Source organism: Saccopteryx bilineata, chromosome 12 (genome assembly GCF_036850765.1).
Source record: "Saccopteryx bilineata isolate mSacBil1 chromosome 12, mSacBil1_pri_phased_curated, whole genome shotgun sequence".
NCBI lineage: Eukaryota > Metazoa > Chordata > Mammalia > Chiroptera > Emballonuridae > Saccopteryx > Saccopteryx bilineata.
In genome coordinates, this window is record NC_089501.1 from 14,821,113 (window position 1) to 14,841,183 (window position 20,071).

Consider the following 20,071-nt stretch of genomic DNA (forward strand, 5'->3'; position numbering starts at 1 on the left):
TTTTGCTCCTAAACTACCTTTGTTCTCAATACTTCATCCTGGCCTCCACCAAGGCTCTGTTGTCTAGTTCAATTCCAGGCACATATTCAGTGAATAACTAGTATTTATTAAGTAAGCAAATGAATGAATGAATGAATGAATGAATGAATGAATGACAAAAGGATAGCAGAAGACTTTAGGTGTGACGTTGCACTTACTTTTTAAGGAATTGGGAGACAGTATACCAGCTGCTGGGACTCGTGGATGAGAGAGGCAGGGAGACATGGGGGTAGGGGTCAGCAACCTCCTAAAGCAGCAATTTCCAATCAGTGTGTTGCCAGAATTTTTTTTAAATGCAATACCTGACTAGTAAGGGCACTGACATCTTTTCCCTTAGATTGTCAAATAGAAAAACATGACAACAGCCAACATAACAATAGCTGTCTGGTGTGAATGAATCAAAAGTATACATATCTTTTTGTGAGATCAGCAAAATACATATTTTTTTGGTGTGTGGCAGAATTTTAATTGTTAGTTTATGTGTGCCTTGAGATGGAAAAGGTTGAAAATCACTGTCCTAAAGCATCCACTCCACTCCTTGGGAAGTCTCCCGAGGCCAAGCTTTGCCTGCTGCGCCTTGGTGGAGAGCTCATAGTGTCTTAGCTAAGAGCCGGCATCTGCCTACCTGCCTTTCCCACCGTCTCTCAGTGCTTTCTCCTTCCTTCTCTCCACACCAGTGATCTCCTGCATGCGGTTTCATGAACAGCTCGTGTGGATGCCTCTTTCTCAAAATAAAAAAATATATATTTTTTTCCTGTGGAGTAAGGGGAATAATAAATGTGTTTTATATTTTCTGGACTTGGAAGGCATTTTTAAAAAAATAGATTCTGTCGTTTTCCTATATAACATTGAACAATCGCAAGATGCAAAGTAATTAAAAACAATAAGATAACCGTTGTCTATTTTTATTTCTTTGTTTTACTCTACTATGCAGAAAGACCAGGTCTGGTTACAAAATCATTAAATTCAAATAAAATGTATGTTCTAATAGAGCTAAAATGTTCTCCTGGGGAGCAGGTGTGTTCAAGCCACAGTAGGAGATCTAATAAGTAATCTAAGCATTCTCTCCATCCCATTGCCATGTCATGGAAAAGGACATGTGAACAAATGTAAGCTGATGTGAAAGTCAAATGTCAGAGGAAAGAAAGAGCCTGCTTGGGGGGGGGGGGGGGGTCAGTGACATGGGCCTGTGGGCGGCAGGGGCTTCTTCCCTTTGCATGTCGTGGGTGATACTTGATTCATTTTTTTTCCTGGAGGCTAAAAGTCGACCTAGAGATGGAATAATAAAACCACAGAGCAAGAAGGATCTTAAGGAAAATTAAGAATATACTTTTTTTTAACCAGTGTTGAATCAGAAGCTCAGGGAACTGAGGCGACTTGACGAAGCTGACAGCCACCTGTGGGGGGGCAGATGTGCACCCTCTGAGAAGCCCCGCCAGCCCGGTGCCCTTCACACACGCACATGTCCCGAGAAACCATCTCTGCCTTTATTTTAAGAATTAAAGATAATATTTTAAAAATCAAATGAAAGTGAAAAACAGAACCACTGGGATCCCAAAGAAAGTGATGGAATAAAATATATGCAACATACTATATACATGTATATATAATATATATCATATTTATAAATGGTATATAGATGCTATATTATGTATAGATCATATATATCATCATATGTAAAATGAGATGCTAACAAGAACCAAATAAGATGCTCTTTCAAACCCAACTTATCTTCATAATAATTAAATAATATAGATGTGCTTAGAATTTAAAGTCAGATGGCCTGAATGACCTGAGGGCAAGCCACTGCTTCTGTATGCTGGCTTTTTGCCTGTTTACTCTCGAATCCACCTGGTTTTTGCTCTTACCTGCTGTCTGCTCTATATTATAGAGGCTCATACAAACTACTTTTCCCAAGTACCTGTCAACTGGCTCCCAGCTAGGCTTGGCCAATGGGAGGCAGTGGAGGGCGATTGGGAGGAGGGAGGAAGAAACCAGGTGCTCCTCCCTTTTTCTCTCTGTATTGAGTTGGGTTTCTAGAAAGAGCTGAACCTTCTCCTTGATGCTACCTCTGCTGGGTTCCCTACCTTCTGACCCCTGATAACATGGCCCCTCACTGGATCTCTCTAGCTCCAGGGGTACAATTTCCTGCTATTGCTAATCTCCACATTGCCTCACCATTCTGGTTTCCCCTGTCATCTGTTCAAACACCATTGGAACTTGTGCCCCATATTAAATTTCCTCTATTGAACCTGGTATGGATTGTGTTTTTTCACTGATACACTCTATGAACTCATTTCCTTATCTGTATAAAGAGGGTAACAATAGTAATAGCATTATACTTGTTGTGGGAATTAATTAATTAGCATATATAAAGTACACGACACATAGCAAGCTCTCAATTAGCATTAGCTGACAGTATTCTTTCCACTCTCTTTAGCGTAAGTCTCTTGGTGCATGAGGACAAGAGTGAATGTATTCTGTCTTCAGTGAGAACAAAAATGTTTCAATTAGAAAATGGTTACACACATTCTGTCTATAAATGTAGTTACTGGAGCCACTATGTAGTTGTCAGTTAAAAGTTAATACAGTTCATTTGTTTCATCAAGTTGATCGATTATTTGAAAACCCTGCATGGACAGCAAGTTGGGCTTTAGACGCATTGCTAATGTCCATTAACAAGCTAATGTCCATCTAAGAACAACAAATCAGCAAATTGCAGCAACACTGCATTTCCACTGTCAAGTCAGTCATGTGTGCATTTGGCTGACTATGCTTTGCTCACAAAACAGGATAGTCACACACAAAGACAATGATTGACCTAGCAAAGTGATTAAATGTGATGGTGCATACATTTTACTCCCATCTCCTTATTTTAATTTCTGCAGTTTTTAAAAATTCATTTAGAATGCTAAAGCTTGAAGCATCCCCTATGAGTAAAGTAAAACCCTACTGTATGTCTATTTTCCAGTTCACCCAGACTCACCAATTATGCTCATAGAGTCACACCTCTCTTCTGAGCCTGCCAGTTATATATCTGGCCCCTACTGGACAAATCCTCTAGGAGGTCCTCCTCAGTTCTCTCCATCTCAGTAAATGGCATCACAATTAACCCAGTTTATAGATTAGCCGCAACTCATAAGAACTCCAGGGTATCCATGATGCCTCCTTCCCTCACCATCTACATCCAGTCTATCTCCAGGACTTGCTGAGTCTTCACTGGCCCGCCCCTTTCCTTCATCTCCATTGCTGTTCTCAGCAAAGCCAGCAGCATCTCTTGCCTAGACTATGACACTGCACTTCTCACTGATTTCCTCCCATGCCTTTTTCCTTCCAGTCCCCTCTCTGCACAGTAGCCAATCATCTTGTAAAAATGTAGATCAGATATTAGCCACCTGCTACAAACACCTCAAAGTCTTTTTATTACAACTAGAATAAGATAATAGTTTCTTTCCAAGACGTACAAGGTCCGGCATACGTTACCCCTTGCCTAAGTTTCCAACCTCAGCTCCTATCACCGCCCCATTCTGTTCCGCTCTTTGTAGACATTCTGTCCTCTGCCAGCTTCTGTCCCTTTGGAGAGTCTTTTCACTTGCTGATCTCCTGCCTAAAGCATTCCTCCTCTGGCTTCTTCCATGGCAGTGTCCTGCTAGTCCTCCAGCCATCAAAGGAAGTGCCACCTCCACACAGAATCCTTAGCTAGTGCCCTTCCTGAAGCAAGCCCCCTGCCGTTCCCTGTAAAAAACCATTGTCTTCCTTCACAGCACTACTACCAACTCTAGGCCTCTTGTCTATCCTGTTTTCCATTGCAGAGTGCCCAGGGCAAAGTAAGTATTCAGTGAATAAATGGTTCAATAATTGAGTGGATGTAAAACATCAGAGCCAACATGTGACCATGCATGGTGTGCTAGGTGATGTAATGAAAGTGTAGGATTCTGGACCTTTCTAGCCCACTCGTGTGTAATCTAAATCAGTGATCTCTCAAGAAACATAAATAATAAATAAAATAAATAAATGGTTCTGGTGTCTGCACTTTGTTTAGATCAAGTTTGATTATTTTTAGTGAATTAATTTAAGGATAAAGGTTGTTCCTAGCCTCAGATTCCTTAAGGAATACTAAATTAATTTTCATGGATTGATCATAAATTATTTAATATTGTATTTTTAATAACTTGGTTAGAAGAAAAATGAATAATAGGTAGCATAACCCAAGGACAAGAAAACTGACCATTTTTAGGGAACTAAGACTTCTGCTGGAGAGACTAAAACCCTCAGATGTTGCTATGGCGAAATAGCCAGCAGAGGCCTGTACTTGGTGGACCAGGGAAAGAGTTATTCCAGCTTCCTCTCGGGGCACTTCTACCACACTAGAGGGGGCTCTTACACTGGGTTTCCTCCTTACTGTTCAAAGTAATTTTGTGTATAGATTTGATGTAGCTTTCCTTAAACTTAGGATCAGAAAAATATAGAATGATGATTTATGCCCTTATATATTTTTCATATGGGAAAAACAAACTCTCTTTGGAGGAGTCACTGGTCGTCATAGTCAAAGGGACTGGATGTTCAATACCAACCAAATCCTCCAAAATCCACAGGATTTAAGAAAGCAATCAGCCCACAGCCCACACCAGGAACATTATATCAAGCATTCCTTTGGAAAAGTTGGTTGCTTTTATTAGATGATAAAGCCCAAAGAGCCACTGAATTGTATTACTTAAGCTTATTCTATGCCTTATTCTTTCAAGGTAAGGAAGTGAGCATTAGTTTTCTACATTTGTGTTGTATTAGCATTTATGAAAAAATAAACAAAACTCTAGATTTAGCTATAAACTTCTGCTTGGGCCCCAACAAAATTGTGAACTTACAGAATTAGTATAAAATATTAACAATTGTGTACCTAGTTATAATTAGAGAAAGAGAGAGAGAGAGAGAGATTTAGAGGATGAGAGATGGATGACCATATAGCATTTTAAGAGCATTTTTTCTTTTTCTTTTTTGCACAGCTTAATTCTTTGATAGTCTTCAAAACATTTACTTATTTATTTATAAATCAGTAGAACTTATAAATAAGCAGAACTTACATATGAGAGCTCACAGCATGCTAGGAAAGGTGATAAAAGAATAGAGGGGTCTCCATGTTGGCAGTAGGGCTGAGCAGGATTCACAAATCCAGAAGATTGTCTTGTTCTCAGAACAATGAAGTTGTCTTCCCAAGGTCAGGCAGTCAGGATTCAATTCAATACTCTGACTTAGTCCTGATCTTTTTGACAGGTAAGCTCATCAACTAGAAGGAGTATGCAGTTATCACTGTTAATAATACACGATATCAAGCAGTTTTATTCCTATTTTGCAAATAAAAAGCTAAGAGATGAAAAAAGTTTCAACAGACTTGAGTGGAAGTTCATTAGCACACAATTCAGAATAGAATTCAGAAGTCTTGACGCTGTATTCTGACTTTAGCCTCAAAGAAACACTCTTTCCTTCTAGAAGCAAAATGTCAGCTATGTAGTGAGAAGCGGAAAGTTTATATTTTTACCTTTCATGTTTTAGCTATGTATTACCCAATAATACACATCAGTCAATGGAGCAAAAGGAAAGCTCATTCTGTGGGTAATCAGCGGCGTACACGTCTCCCCTTCTTTCATCCACTGTGGACACAAGGAGGCCCTGGAGGAGGCTGTGATGTTGGTCTCTTTCCTCTCCCCGCAGGCCTGCTCTACGTTGGCTTTAGTGCCTGCATGTTTGGTCTCTACAGCTTCATGCCAGTCGTCATAAAGAAAACCAGCGCCACTTCGGTCAACCTCTCCCTGCTCACAGCAGATTTGTACAGCCTGTTCTGTGGATTGTTTCTCTTCCACTACAAGGTAAGTTGAGTCAGTGCTCCTTGGAGAAGACACTTGGTAAGGAGTTACCCTACAAGGGCATATGGACAGGAATACCCTGCTGAGGAATGCCCTGATTTTGTGTAGAAAGATAAGAATGAGGTTGTATTTAAACCCTGTGATCTGGGTATCCACATTTTAACTGTAAGACAGAAGCAACATTTTGTCATTAAAGACCTATAACTACAGACAATTGATAATGAAGGATAAGAAACAGCCATAGAGGAAAGCACTTTTAGTAATGGGGGACAGGTTTTGCGGACACTATTCTGTTCAGAAGTGACTCTTTGTTCAGCTTAAAGGTAGGAAGATTGGTACAATTTCCAAACTATAACCGCAAAATGGATTCTGCCAAAGGCACTGGACAAAAGGCACAGTTCTTGCAGTTTCTATTCTGCAGATATTCTTAAATCTGAAAATATGTATGGAAAATGCTAATGGATTTGAAATGCAGTGGACCCTTGAACAACATGGGTTTGAACTGTGCAGGCCCACTGATAAATGGATTTTTTTTTAAATAAATACATACAGTGATAATGTATTTTCTCTTCCTTAGGACTTTCTTAACAACATCTTTTCTCTAGCTTATTTATTGTCAGACTACAGCATATTATACATAGAACATAGAAAACATGTTAACTGCTTATGATATCAGTAAAGTAGGCTATTAGTAGCTAAGTGTTTGGGGAATCAAATTTATAAATGGATTTTCAGCTGTATAGGAGGTTGGCACCCCTTATTCTCATGTTGTTCAAGGGTCAACTGTAGTTTCTTTACTAGAATATTGGGGTTTGAGTAAAGGGCATATTTGCAGTTAATATATCAGCCCTGAAGGGGATGATACTATTCAGTCTGAAGATGGCTGTCATTTTGAAGACTGCTTCTACCCCAACCCAAGGCAGCCATGACTGAGTAGGTGGCACAGGGAGGTCACCTGCCATCTTTTAAATGTTCCACTCCCCACAGCTACTAACAATTGATTCAAATTGTTATGTGAGAGGACACTGCTTGCCATTCCTTGAGTAGTCCTGTAAGACAAGGGTCAACGGGAACTGTGACCAGTGTGAAAAAGGACGGGTGTGGAATATCCAAACAGGTGAGAACATTAGGACAAGCAGCAGGAAAGAAGCACGATCCCAGCCACTTCTAGGCAAGTGCCACACCAGTGATTTTACACTTTACATCATCACCAGCACATGGGTGTGGCCAGCTGAGGAGACATCTGGGTGGGTGGGCTGGGCACCTTCACCCGGTGAGACTGGACTTGGAGGTTCCCGCAAAAATGCTGAGCTGGGAAGAGTGCGTACTAGAGAGGACCAGAGGCAAAGCGGCCGAAGTGAATAATCAGAAGTATTACTGAGAGAGCCAGAAACCAAGGAACAGACTGAGGAGGGCAGAGAAGGGTGGAAACGAGGTCACAGATGAGCTTAGCAGCCGGGAGAAGCAGAAGCCAATCTGGACGACAAGAGGTGGAGAAAGCTACTATGGCATTAGACAAGAATAAAGTGTTGAGTTCTTGTTCTATATGGACTCTTGCGCCCACTGCGGGGGCAAAAATGATAGCTTAAAGGAGCTGTCTACAACCGGACAGTGTTTATATATTGTTTATAATTATTTTTGGCCTGCATAGTGCAATCTGTGTTTCCTGAGCACACACTGGTCCTCCAAAGGGTAAAAAGTCACAACATGTTCTTTTCATGCTGTCCCCAGCCCAGTGCTGGGAGGTTCGCCTCCCTTACCGTCCACCTCCACTCACACCCAGTTATTTTTCAGAAACCTGGGACCATGGAGCTATGGTCTCATCAGTACATCACAGTGGACTCCATTTTTCTTCTCCCATCTGCAGCAAAGCATCCACACCTAGTCCATTCCTTAAGTGTGGATGGACTCAACAATTATTCTCAACAATTATTCCTTTAGTTGTCTTTATAAGCTCTGGAACTAGAAGAAATCCCTTTAGTTTTCCTCACTGAAAGATGACTAAAATCTGTTGCTCTGAGTGAGGACTGCTGTCACTTCTCGGGCAGTCCAGACCCACCCAGCTCTTGGCATCTCTTACGGTGGTGTTTCTGAACATCTGGTTTCACCGGGGACACTTGCTCAAAATATAGATCTGTGGGCCACACCTCTGAGCCGCAGAATCAGTAACAGGGCACGTCTGAGAGAGCCTGCATTGTTAACAGGCTCCCCATGATGCTGATGCTCTCTGAATTTGAGAACAAGTACCTGAGAAATGTACCTGAACCGTGCTCATTTCTATTTAAATTTGTCACTCCTCAAGCTTCCACTGACTTTTGGGTAGACCTGGGGCTCACCACATTTACAACCATCAGAAACCAAGAAAGCTGATGAACCAGGTAGAGTGCATCTCCTCCCATCATTTGTCAGTTACTACTTGCCTAATCCAAGCACCTTTGCTGAAGAGGAAGCCATGTAGTAACGTTCACTATGCTATCATAAGGGAAGCTGCATTACCTGGAAGTTAAATTCTTGTATTCACCAATTTGGAGGTGAAATAGAGGTTTTAAATTAATTTTTAAAATTATTATTATTATCAAGTGAGAGACAGGGAGACAGAAAGACAGACTTCCACATGCACCTCGACCAGGATCCACACAGCAAAACCCCTACCCTGTGATGTTCTGCTCATCTGGGGTTGCTGCTCAGTTTCTCAGCAACCGAGCTATTTCAGTGCCTGAGGCAAGGCCATGCCATCCTTAGTGCCTGGGGTCAACTTGTTTGAACCATTGGAGACATGGCTGTGGGAGGGGAAGAGAGAGAAAAAGAGAGAATGGGAAGGGGTGGAGAAGTGGAGAAGTAGATGGTTGTTTCTCCTGTGTGCCCTGACCAGTAGTCGAACCCAGGACTTCTACATGCCAGGCCGATGCGCTACTGCTGAGCCAACTGGCCAGGGCTGTTTTTATTTCTTAAAGTAACATTTTTTACTATACAGATATATTTTATTACTACTTAAAAGATAAATTTCCTTAAGGCAAAAATTAATTTAATGTAATAAGTGTTTTCTTCCAATTAAAATTGATTCATGTTGTCTTTTTAAAAATTAAACTTTAGAGATAATTATTGGTTCATATGCCATTTAAAAAAATAACACAGCTGACCAGGCAGTGGCACAGTGGATAGAGCGTTGGACTGGGATGCAGAGGACCCAGGTTCAAAACCCTGAGGTTGCCTGCTTGAGTGTGGGCTCAGCAGCTTGAGTGTGGGATCATAGACATGACCTCATGGTCACTGGCTTGAGCCCAAAGGTCGTCAGCTTTAAAACCAAGGTCACTGGCTTGAGCCAAAGGCACTGGCTTGAGCAAGGGGTTACTCACTCTGCTGCAGCCCCCCAGCCAAGGCACATATGAGAACACAATCAATAAACAACTAAGGAGCCACAACGAAGAATTGATACTTCTCATCTTCTCCCTTTCTGTCTGTCTGCCCCTTTCTGCCTCCCTCTCTGTCTTTCTTTCTCTCTATCACAAAGAAAGAAAGAAAGAAAGAAAGAAAGAAAGAAAGAAAGAAAGAAAGAAAGAAAGAAAGAACACAGAAATGTCCCATTTCCCCTTTTCCTAGCTCATTGGTAGCATCTTGCAAGACTTTTGTGTAATAACAGAATATTAACATTGATACAGTCAACATAGAGCATGTCCATCCCCACAAAAGTTGGTCATGTTGCCTTTCTCTAGCCATGCCTACTTCCTCTGACCCACCTCCTTAACCCCTGGAAACCACTAATTTATTCTCCATCTTTCTAAATTTGTCACTTCAAAATAATATGTAACCGTTTATATAGTATGTAACCTTTGGGGATTGACTTTTTTCACTCAGCACAATTCTCTAGACTCATCCAGATTGTCTCACATACCAGTAGCTCATCTGTGTTCCTCACTGAGTGCTATTCTAGGAACCGCTACTCACTGAGCCATCCGCCCAGTGAGGACATCGGCCTTGTTTCCTTTTGGACTATTATAATGAAAGCTGCTGCGAACATTCCTGTGCAGGGTCTTGTGTGAACAGAGTTGTCATTTCTCTGAGATAACAAGAGTGCAAAGTTGACTTTTATCAGAAAATGCTAAAATGCTTTCCAGAATGGTCTCTTGTCCTTAGAAATATATATTCATTATGGTAAAGTCAGAAAATAGAGTTAAGTACTATTATACACCAGTAATATTTTACACTGTATGTATATTTTACAATATACATATATTTTATAATTCATATAGTTTAATAAAAATGTAATTACACCATACCTACTGCTTTGTAACATGCTTTATTTAAACTTAGCATGTATATATTTCCTTGTCGTTTAATATGTCTGTACAGTGTGAGTCTGAATGAGTCATTCTCAACTCTGGCTGTGCAGTACAGTCACATGGACAGAATATATTAAATAGCCCCACCCACAGCCCAGAGAGTCTGCTCCTGATTGGTCAGGAGTGGGGACTCTTTTAAAGCTCTTCAGGTAACTCATCACATATCCTAATACACAGCCAGAGTTGAAAATCACCAATCTATTAGATTATTTTTAATAAACGTAATATTCCATTTACTTTATTTAGCCTAGGGTTTCTTAACCATGACACTATTGATATTTTAGACCAGCTGGCTCTTTACTAAGGGGATAAGCTCTGTCCCGTGCATTGTAGGATGTGTAGTAGCATCCCTGGGCTTGACCCCAGTGCCACTAGCACCACTCCTAGCAGTGACAGTTAAAAATAGTCCACACATTGCTCGGTGTTGAAAACCACTCATTTAACAACCCCTAATTACTAAATTCAGGCAGCATCTCTGACTGGTATTAAAAAAAAATGGGAGAATTAGCTTGTGCTGAATCTTACCTCATACTCAATGTTTCAAAGCCTTTTAAAATAATTTAAAAATAAATCTCATAAGTAGTTTGTTTCATTTCTATTTGGAAACATCTTTAAAATAATTTGAGATCCTATTGGCCAATCAGGAAATATGCCTACAGGCAGTATTTATTTACAAAACCCTATTAATATTATGGCAGCCAATGTTAGGACAGAAAAATGCTCTGTTTCCCCTTCCCCTTCAATCTCATCGTACTTACAGCTGACACCACACCACTTACTTCTTCAATAAACACTGCCTTGTGCAGTTCTCTGATAGTTTTATAAACAGTATTACTTACTATCTGCAAAGAAATAAGTTAAATATTTCATTTAAATCTAAAAACTAAAACCAAAACTTGTCTTTGGCTTACATAATTTCTAAAAGAATCTTTCAAGCAATGTTTGAATCTGCAGTCAAATGGTCATCATTTGGGAAACCCAGGTTTTTCCTCCCAGGACTCAGCTTGCCTGCCTCTGAAATTGGCCTTGGGCTTATTTCCCAGATGGGCAGAGCTGGGCAGAAGGGCAGTTCTGAGTGGCCCGCAGGTTTACACCACGGCCAGATGGACATCTCGGAAAAGTGATTATTAAATAACATCTACTGGAGGTATTTTGATCTATAAGTCAGTGCAAAAATCTTGGCAAATTTTGCAAAATTTAAAAATGGCGATGTTACATGATGGTATGTATGTGTGTGGTATGTGCGTGTGTTTGTAAGAGTGGGAGCAGATGGTTAAATTTTTATATATCTTTGGAGAAATATCTATTTAAATTATTTGCCCACTTTTAATTAAGTTAGTTGTCTTTTTACCATTGAATTGTAATATTTCTTTATACATACTGGATACTAGACCCTTATCAGATATATGATTTGCAAATATCCTCACCTACTTTGTGGTTGTCTTTTCGAATCCTGGCTAGTGTCCTTGGAAGCACGAGAGCTTTCATTTTGGTGAAGTCCAATTTATCTATCTGGTTAATCAGAGGCTGCTTAAGTTCGGTTGAGGCCCCAGGTGCAGAAGAAAATATTGGGCCCCTTAATAAAAAGAGAGAGACGGGAAAAATAAAAATACACGTTAACCATATTTTTAAGTAAATACAAAATATTATGTACTATTAATGTTAAAATTGCACATATGAAACCAAACTTATTGTCATTAGAAAGAAGTGTAAAGTTGGGGTTTTGCGGGGCCCTTCAGAAGCCGGGACCCAGGGCGCACCCAGTGTGCCCGCCGTTAAATCTGCCTCTGTGGTTAATACGTTTAAAAACATGAAAGGGACCAAGTCAATCACATCATAGACTTCGGGCCACCATGTCTCCCCTAGTGGTCTCCAACGCTGCTCCTGTCCAGAACTGCGTAATGACTGCCCACTGCCTGGCACTGTCTGCTCTAAGGGGAAAGTCACGGCCTCAGGAAGAGAAGATTCCATTCCAGAGAGGGATATTTCAGTACATAAAAGAGCATAGGGTGAAAGAGAGTTTAAGCCAGTAACCCTCAACCTTGGCTGCATATTGGAATCACCTGAAGAGTTTAAAAGTACTGATCCTTGGGTCCCAACCTCACCGATTCTGATTTCAGTAGTCTGCAATGCAGCTTTTAAAATCAGATTTGTAAAGGCTCCCCTGCAGCCAGAATTGAGAGCCATCCGTTCAGGCTTTACTCTATGTGGCTGCAAGCCACAGGCAGAACTAGCACCCCAGGGTGAAGGTTAGGAGATTACAGCTAAATATAAACAAACCTTGTTACCAGTCAGTCACCTGCAAGTGGAATAGACTGTTCTCGGAGTTCCCCTCACGGGAGGAGCTGGATGAGAATGTGAGAGGAATAATGTGAGGGGCCCACGCTCCAGTTCTGAGAAATGACCAGTGACCTCTAGGATCCCACTTGGTTTCACTACAGTCTGCGGTGATAGTTTATTCTTTCACTTAATCATGGTGCCTTCACTCCAAACAACCTTTTGGTCTGGTTATAAATATCTGGAGGTTGCCAGGGGAGGGCTATTCGCTCACAGAGGTTGCTTACCCAGGCAGAACTAAATGATTAAATGAAGCTCTCCTGCCCAGCATTGATTATTTGCTTTTTCTCACTTTTCACCCTTGGAAAGAAAAATCCATTCCCTTCCCCACCTATCAGTCCACTGTCTGCAGCTTCTCTGCCCACAGTGCTCACTGCCATGCTGACTGGGTATTAAAACCCCACGTCCCAGGGAAACAAATGGCCCACTTCTGAAATAGACCCTCTGCATGGCATAGTGCTCCTGCAAACTCTAATTTTACCAGGCTTTTGAGAAGTGGTTATTTATTTCTGTTCTTTATTACCTGATGACATTATTGAATTCAGAACAGTAAATATATAGCAATCCATGGAAATGACAGGAAGTAAGCCTTACTGGGCCTCGGTGATCTCCCAAAACCAAATCCAAGAAGAGATTTACATGGAAGCTTTTCAATTTGATGGTGTGTTGGCTTTTCAAGGTCAGAGTTTGATCAGTTTTAAACTCTATCTTCTTAATTTTATTGTACAAACAAGGACACTCTTGAAATTGTGTAAGGTCATTAGTTTTCTATGGCTACTATAACAAATTACCACATATTTAGTGGCTTAAAGCAAGACAAATTTATTTCCTCAAAGTTCTGGAGGTCAGAAGTCTCGCTGAACTAAAATCAAGTGTCAACAGAGCTGTGTGGCTTCTGGAGGGCTATAGGGGAGATCTGTTTCTTTGCCTTTTCCAACTTCTGGAGCAGCATGCATTCCTTGGCTCCCAGCCCCTTCCTCTGTCTGCAAAGCCGGCAGTATAGCATCTTCCAATCTGACTTTGCCATTCCTGCCTCCTTTGTGTGACTGACAACATTGAGCCCACCCAGAGAATTCTGAATAACCTCCCCATCTCAAAATCCTTAATTGCATCTTCAAAATCTCTTTTACTATATAAGGTAACATTGAATCCAGAACAGTAACATACTCAAAGGTCCTGGAAATTAGGACGTGACCACCTTTGGGGGGCCATTACTCTGCCTACCACAGGACTGTTACTACAGCAGGACGAATAAGAGTACATTGGTTCACGCTAAGCTAGCTGGGATGTGTGGATGTGCTCTTTAGAAGCCACATCTGGGCAAGAAAGACACATGCTCTACCCACAGACACTGTGCTCTGTTGAATTTCCCAACTGATTTTTAAAGTACCGTATTTTTTGCTCCATAAGACACACCTGACCATAAGACACACTTAGGATTTTAAGGAGGGAAAGAAGAAAAAAAATATTGTGAACCAAATGGTGTGTTAAAATATTTAATAAAATACCATATTTTTCGCTCCATAAGACGCATGGTTATTTTCCCATTCACTTTTGAGGGGAAAAAGTGAGTCTTACGTAGCGAAAAATACAGTAGTTCTGGCTACCTGCTACAATGTGACTTTAACAAAGAAAACACTAAGTTATGTGGGGAGAAACTGATTATGGTGGGAGGACCACTTCAGTATCTACAGTGTAAAGTGTGAATTTAACCAATAGGTTGTGTGTACGGGGGCGGGGGGGGGGGTTGTGCATGGGCTGCAAAGTCAAAGGAGCTTAGGCTTAAATTGTGGCTGCTGTTAACCCTTTAAGTACTTGGATCAGTTTTGTTTTTTTTACACTTTCCAAACATGAAGGTGATGAGACGTCTTACGGAGCTTTTGAAAGTATTCAATAATTTATAAATGGTGCCCAAGAGTGATGCGTTTCTCCGATTAAATGTATGGTCTAGGCCAGGGTTTGCCATGTTCTGTCCTCAGTTTTAGGATGCGAGCCTTATTTTAATATTTTGTAACTAGATGTAGCTTTTAACAATTTTGTGTGAGTTTTCTCTTATTCCTTGTTTTGAAGAGACAAAGACTGGGCTCTTAGGCATGAGAATTTAGAAAGTGTTCTATCAGTCATTTTCAACTGAATTCCTGGATTCCTTCATTGCTGATAATAAAATTTTTAGGTGATAACCATACATACAAAACACTCAAAGCTTGTTAAAATAAACTAACCTATGAATTCTTTCATGACATGCCATCATGTGCTGATTATTCTGCAAGAAAATAGCAGCCAATATTGAATACATAAGATACCACTTTTAAAAAAATGGCTTATTCACACATTTTGCTAGCTTTTGAAGGCTTAATATTGCCACGGAATTGTTGCAACAGTTAAAGTTGAGAGTAATTTTATAAGAAGAGACTATTTTTGTAACTTTATCAAAATAAACACATTGATAGAGAAAAAAATGAACATTGTAAATCCAAATCCCCTTTAAACACTCCGCGTAGGCCATTGGTTTCTATGGTTCCCACACTGAACAACAGGAAACCATGGGCGGTTGTATTTTAGGGAAGTAAAGGCTCCATAAAATTTACGCTTTTACACTAGAAAAATGTTTCCATTATCCAATATTTACTATTTTTAAAAAAAGAAGAGAGAGAAACTTTAAAATCATTTGCCCAAAAAGGCTACTTCAGATATTCTGGGTAATGTGACTCATGTGAATTTTTAGAATTCCATCTAAGTGTGTTCGTTAGACTATATTTTGCATGCTTTCATCTCATTATACCAGATACATTTTGTATACTTGCTGTGATTTTTTTTGACAAATAATCAGAAAATTTCTTACATTGTCAACTGCCTATTCTAGCAATCCAGATTACAATCTGTGAGGACAGTTGTTAAGCTCCAGGTTGTACCCTGACCCTCTCTTTCAGCCTCTAAAAATTTCATCCCACAGGTGCCTGTTTCTCTTACCGGTGTTTATTGTTGTTCTTGTCCTTGTTCTTGTTGTGAGATCTGGCAAGAACTATTTAATAACTCTGGACATGGGGCTAATTTAATAATACATTATTATGAACTAAATATAAAAAGAACTTCATTCAGCAAATATTTATTCTACGCCTGCTATGTGCCAGGTACTACTGTTCTGGTGCTTAATTCTATTTATAAGTAAAAATGACAAGAACACCAAGGTAGATTAATGCAAAGGATTCAAAACCGCTGTAACTTGACTACACCAGCAATCTGAAGTATCCTTAACATCCAAGCCAGTCTGCAGAGCTTGCATTACGAGTGGAATCTTTCATTAGCCGTGGATTAGAATCTGGAGCCAGGCAACCCAGTTGATCCTCTGCGGCAGTGAGCAATTTTCAGCCCTTGAAAAGCCAGGGCAGGCAGCCTCTGCCTGTGGCAGCTGATGAGCATAAAAGCAACACTATACACCTTATTTAGAAAAGTACTTTTGTAAGTAGCCTGTCCTATTTCTTTTTGTACGAATGGCATCTTAGAAAGCTATGATTTTTTAGTTCATAGAACCTAAATATAATTATAAGTGGGTGATTTTGAAATGAATACTTATCTTTTATAATTTGTTTCTTATTTCTTAAACTGTCACTGGTAAGTAGAAAGTTGGGGAAACTGGCATCACTGCGGCCCCCAAAGCATTTCACATGAAACACCAAGGTGCTGGCGCAATGAATGTTTGAGTGTGGCTTCCCCTTCCTGGAACCTCAGTACAGTGTCTTGTAAGCTTTCCATCTTGCTGAATCTATGAGGATAAGAGTTATCAGCTTCTACAGGTGGGAAGGAATGCCTCACATGCAGCCATTCAGGAACCTAGGCTCATTTCGTCTTGCAACTCTGCCATCCTGTAGGGCAGGGATTAACAAACGAGGGCTGTGAGCCAGCCCCTTGTGCTTGTAGATATAGTTTAATTGGAGCATGGCCATAGCCATTTCTTTATATATTATCCATGGGTTGGCTTTGTCCAACAACAACTTCACTGAGCAGTTGTGACAGAGATTGTGTGACCCAGAAACCAATAATAAAATATTTACTAGCTGCCTGACCAGGCGGTGGCGCAGTGGATAGAGCGTCAGACTCGGATGCGGAGGACCCAGGTTCGAGACCCAAGGTTGCCAACTTGTGCACAGGCTCATCTGGTTAGAGCAAAAACTCACCACCTTGGACCCAAGGTCGCTGGCTCGAGCAAGGGGTTACTCAGTCTGCTGTAACCCCATGGTCAAGGCACATATGAGAAAGCATTCAATGAACAACTAAAGTGTCACAATGCACAACAACAAAAAAAAAACTAATGATTGATGCTTCTCATCTCTCCATTCCTGTCTGTCTGTCCTGTCTATCCCTCTCACTGACTCTCTCTCTGTCTCTGTAAATAAAATAAGTAAAATTAAAAAAAAAAATTTACTAGCTAACTTTTTTTAAAAAGAGTTTGGCGGCCCCTGTGTGAGGCCCTGGGAGTTCCCTGCATGCTCTCTGTGAGACAGCCTATGGCTTTTTATGGCTGGGTCTAGACTGGTATCTGTAACCTCCTCCCCGTTCTATTGGCCAGAACTCAGTCACATGGCCACACCTAATTGAAGGAATGCTGAGAAATGTCATCATGCTGCTTGTGCAGAAAGAAGAAAACAAGACAGATTTAGCGAACAAAATAGCCAGTTTCTGCCACGTTAGCAATTTCCATTTATCAGACATTTTTGGAAGGATTAGAGAAGTTGGGGGCATTTTGAAGCAGGTCCAGAAATATAGCCAAGAGTCAAAATTCCTCCTACATGAATCTATTCAAAAACTCTGTGTACCAAACAGATATTTTGGACTCACATCATCAAGACAAGCTGTAAGGAAAAATGGAATGAGATAGAGGCATTGCAGGAATTTCACATGGAAAGACTTGTGGCTGGACAGGGCTGCAGCCAGGAAAAACCAGCTCATTGAAAACCCAAGAGAATGCATGGGATGTGATTGTCACCAGGGTGCACACGCTGGCCCCTGCTACACACTCAGAAACCTAATATGTCAGCAGATGTGAATGGGTCCTTCTTTTTTTTTTTTTTTTTTTTTTTTTAATAAATTTTTATTAATGGTAATGGGATGACATTAATAAATCAGGGTACATATATTCAAAGAAAACATGTCTAGGTTATTTTGTCATCAAATTATGTTGCAAACCCCTCGCCCAAAGTCAGATTGTCCTCCATCACCCTCTATCTAGTTCTCTGTGCTCCTCCCCCTCCCCCTAACTCTCTCCCTCCCTCCCTCCCATGTCCTCCCTCCCCCCCCACCCTTGGTAACCACCACACTCTTGTCCATGTCTCTTAGTCTCATTTTTATGTTCCACCAATGTATGGAATCATGTAGTTCTTGTTTTTTTCTGATTTGCTTATTTCACTCCTTATAATGTTATCAAGATCCCACCATTTTGCTGTAAATGATCTGATGTCATCATTTCTTATGGCTGAGTAGTATTCCATAGTGTATATGTGCCACATCTTCTTTATCCAGTCTTCTATTGAAGGGCTTTTTGGTTGTTTCCATGTCTTGGCCACTGTGAACAGTGCTGCAATGAACATGGGGCTACATGTGTCTTCACGTATCAATGTTTCTGAGGTTTTGGGGTATATACCCAGTAGAGGGATTGCTGGGTCATAAGGTAGTTCTATTTGCAGTTTTTTGAGGAACCACCATATTTTCCTCCATAATGGTTGTACTACTTTACAGTCCCACCAACAGTGAATGAGGGTTCCTTTTTCTCCACAGCCTCTCCAACATTTGCTATTACCCGTCTTGTTGATAATAGCTAATCTAACAGGAGTGAGGTGGTATCTCATTGTAGTTTTGATTTGCATTTCTCTAATAACTAATGAAGCTGAGCATCTTTTCATATATCTGTTGGCCATTTGTATCTCTTCCTGGGAGAAGTGTCTGTTCATGTCCTCTTCCGAATGGGTCCTTCTACCATGGACCAGAACATTAATGACCCAGGCTCACAGAACTCAGAATTCCAGTTTGCTAAGATAAAGAGCAGAGATTGACTCAAATATTAAAGGCTGAAGCAGAGCCATCACTCAAGCCACCCCCAGGGACTAGCTACCATGGATGGGAGACTTTGTTCAACTATTTATTTAAAATTTTGAGAGTTTTTATTTACTCTCTTCTACAAAGGATCATTAATACTGTCTCTCCTTCATTTCTGGATTAGAATTCTTAAATTTGATTTCTCTCTTGGTTGGCTGGATTTCATCACTATTGGTATACTCAAGAAGCAGGGCTGCTGTGTATAGTTGTACAGCTTGTCCACAGTGCAATTTGTCCATTTATAGGGAATATTTTCCAGCAGATGGTAGTCAGGTACCTTTAAGGAGGGGAGGCTTCATAATCACTGCAGACATGTCACTGGGCTAGTGCTGGATCCTTCAGGAAGTGTTCAGAGGGGCTACCTATTCTAAGTCTTTGCTTTCTTAAAAACATTTCTTATATTTGTATTCAAAGAATAAGTTTCTTAGGTTACATTGTTTTTTCTCAGAAGTATATAACCACTGCTTTTTTTTTTAATTGAGCATTTCACCCAGTTCTTTTTCATCTAATGAGTGACTGGATTTTATCTTTAAGTAATTTGGGTGTTCCTCCCACCCACCCTCAAAAGACCCCACAAGTTGTATCTCTGAGTTCCTTTTGTATGAGAATGCCTCTGATGTCTTTTACACTTGTAGGTCCGTTTGGTCTCTGACCTATACCACTACCTCAGATACAATTTCTTGGTAGCCTTGAATTGCTCCCAAAGTTCACCACAGAGCCCCAGATAATGACAAGCCTTATTGTCCCCCTGCCCCTTGAGGATATGAAGAAGTGGGATTGGTTTCTGTTTTTGAGAATGTTTCCTTGCCTTTTCCTTTAGCTAATCACTGCTTGATCAATTATCTCCAAACTGAAGAGAGATCTGAAAGTATATTCACTAAGGTGACCAACTTTTTACAATGAAAAGGAGGACAACAATAAATTGAAGAAAACAATATCGTAAATAAAAGAAACATTTTATTCATTGCAACAATAATACACTATAATATGATAAATGCATAACAAAAACATTTGTAATATTTTATATTGTAATTATGCTTACATGCCTATTAATTTTGAATAATAATTGTAAGAAAAAAGTACTCATTTAGATACAAATACGTCACATCACATGCAACGGATCGACTCTGCATCGATCGAATACGGACATTTACAGATTAGTCTTTCAGTATCAAAAAGGAGGACATGTAGGAGGACACTTTTCGAGGGAAGACAGAACTTACAAAAGAAGGACTGTCCTCCCTAAAGGAGGACAATTAATTGGTCACCTTAATATTCAGCAAAATGTGACACGAGTCCAAAGGCAGGCAGAATGGCAGAGCTGTCGCAAGCCCAGGCCCAAGCTCTGGAATCAGACCGCCTGGTGTGGGGTTCAGCTCCCTGCCTGTGAAGGGGTCTCTAACT

The 20,071-nt window shown here is 40.5% G+C and overlaps 1 protein-coding gene across 1 annotated transcript in view; it reads left to right on the forward strand.

Annotated features, from left to right (window-relative positions):
- SLC35F1 (solute carrier family 35 member F1) overlaps positions 1-20,071 on the forward strand; it is a 414,559-nt gene that overhangs the window by 366,469 nt on the left and 28,019 nt on the right. Inside the window, exon 7 of the mRNA XM_066248018.1 lies at positions 5,749-5,903. Within this exon, the coding sequence (XP_066104115.1) occupies positions 5,749-5,903 (155 nt within the window). The remainder of the gene's footprint in view (positions 1-5,748; positions 5,904-20,071) is intronic.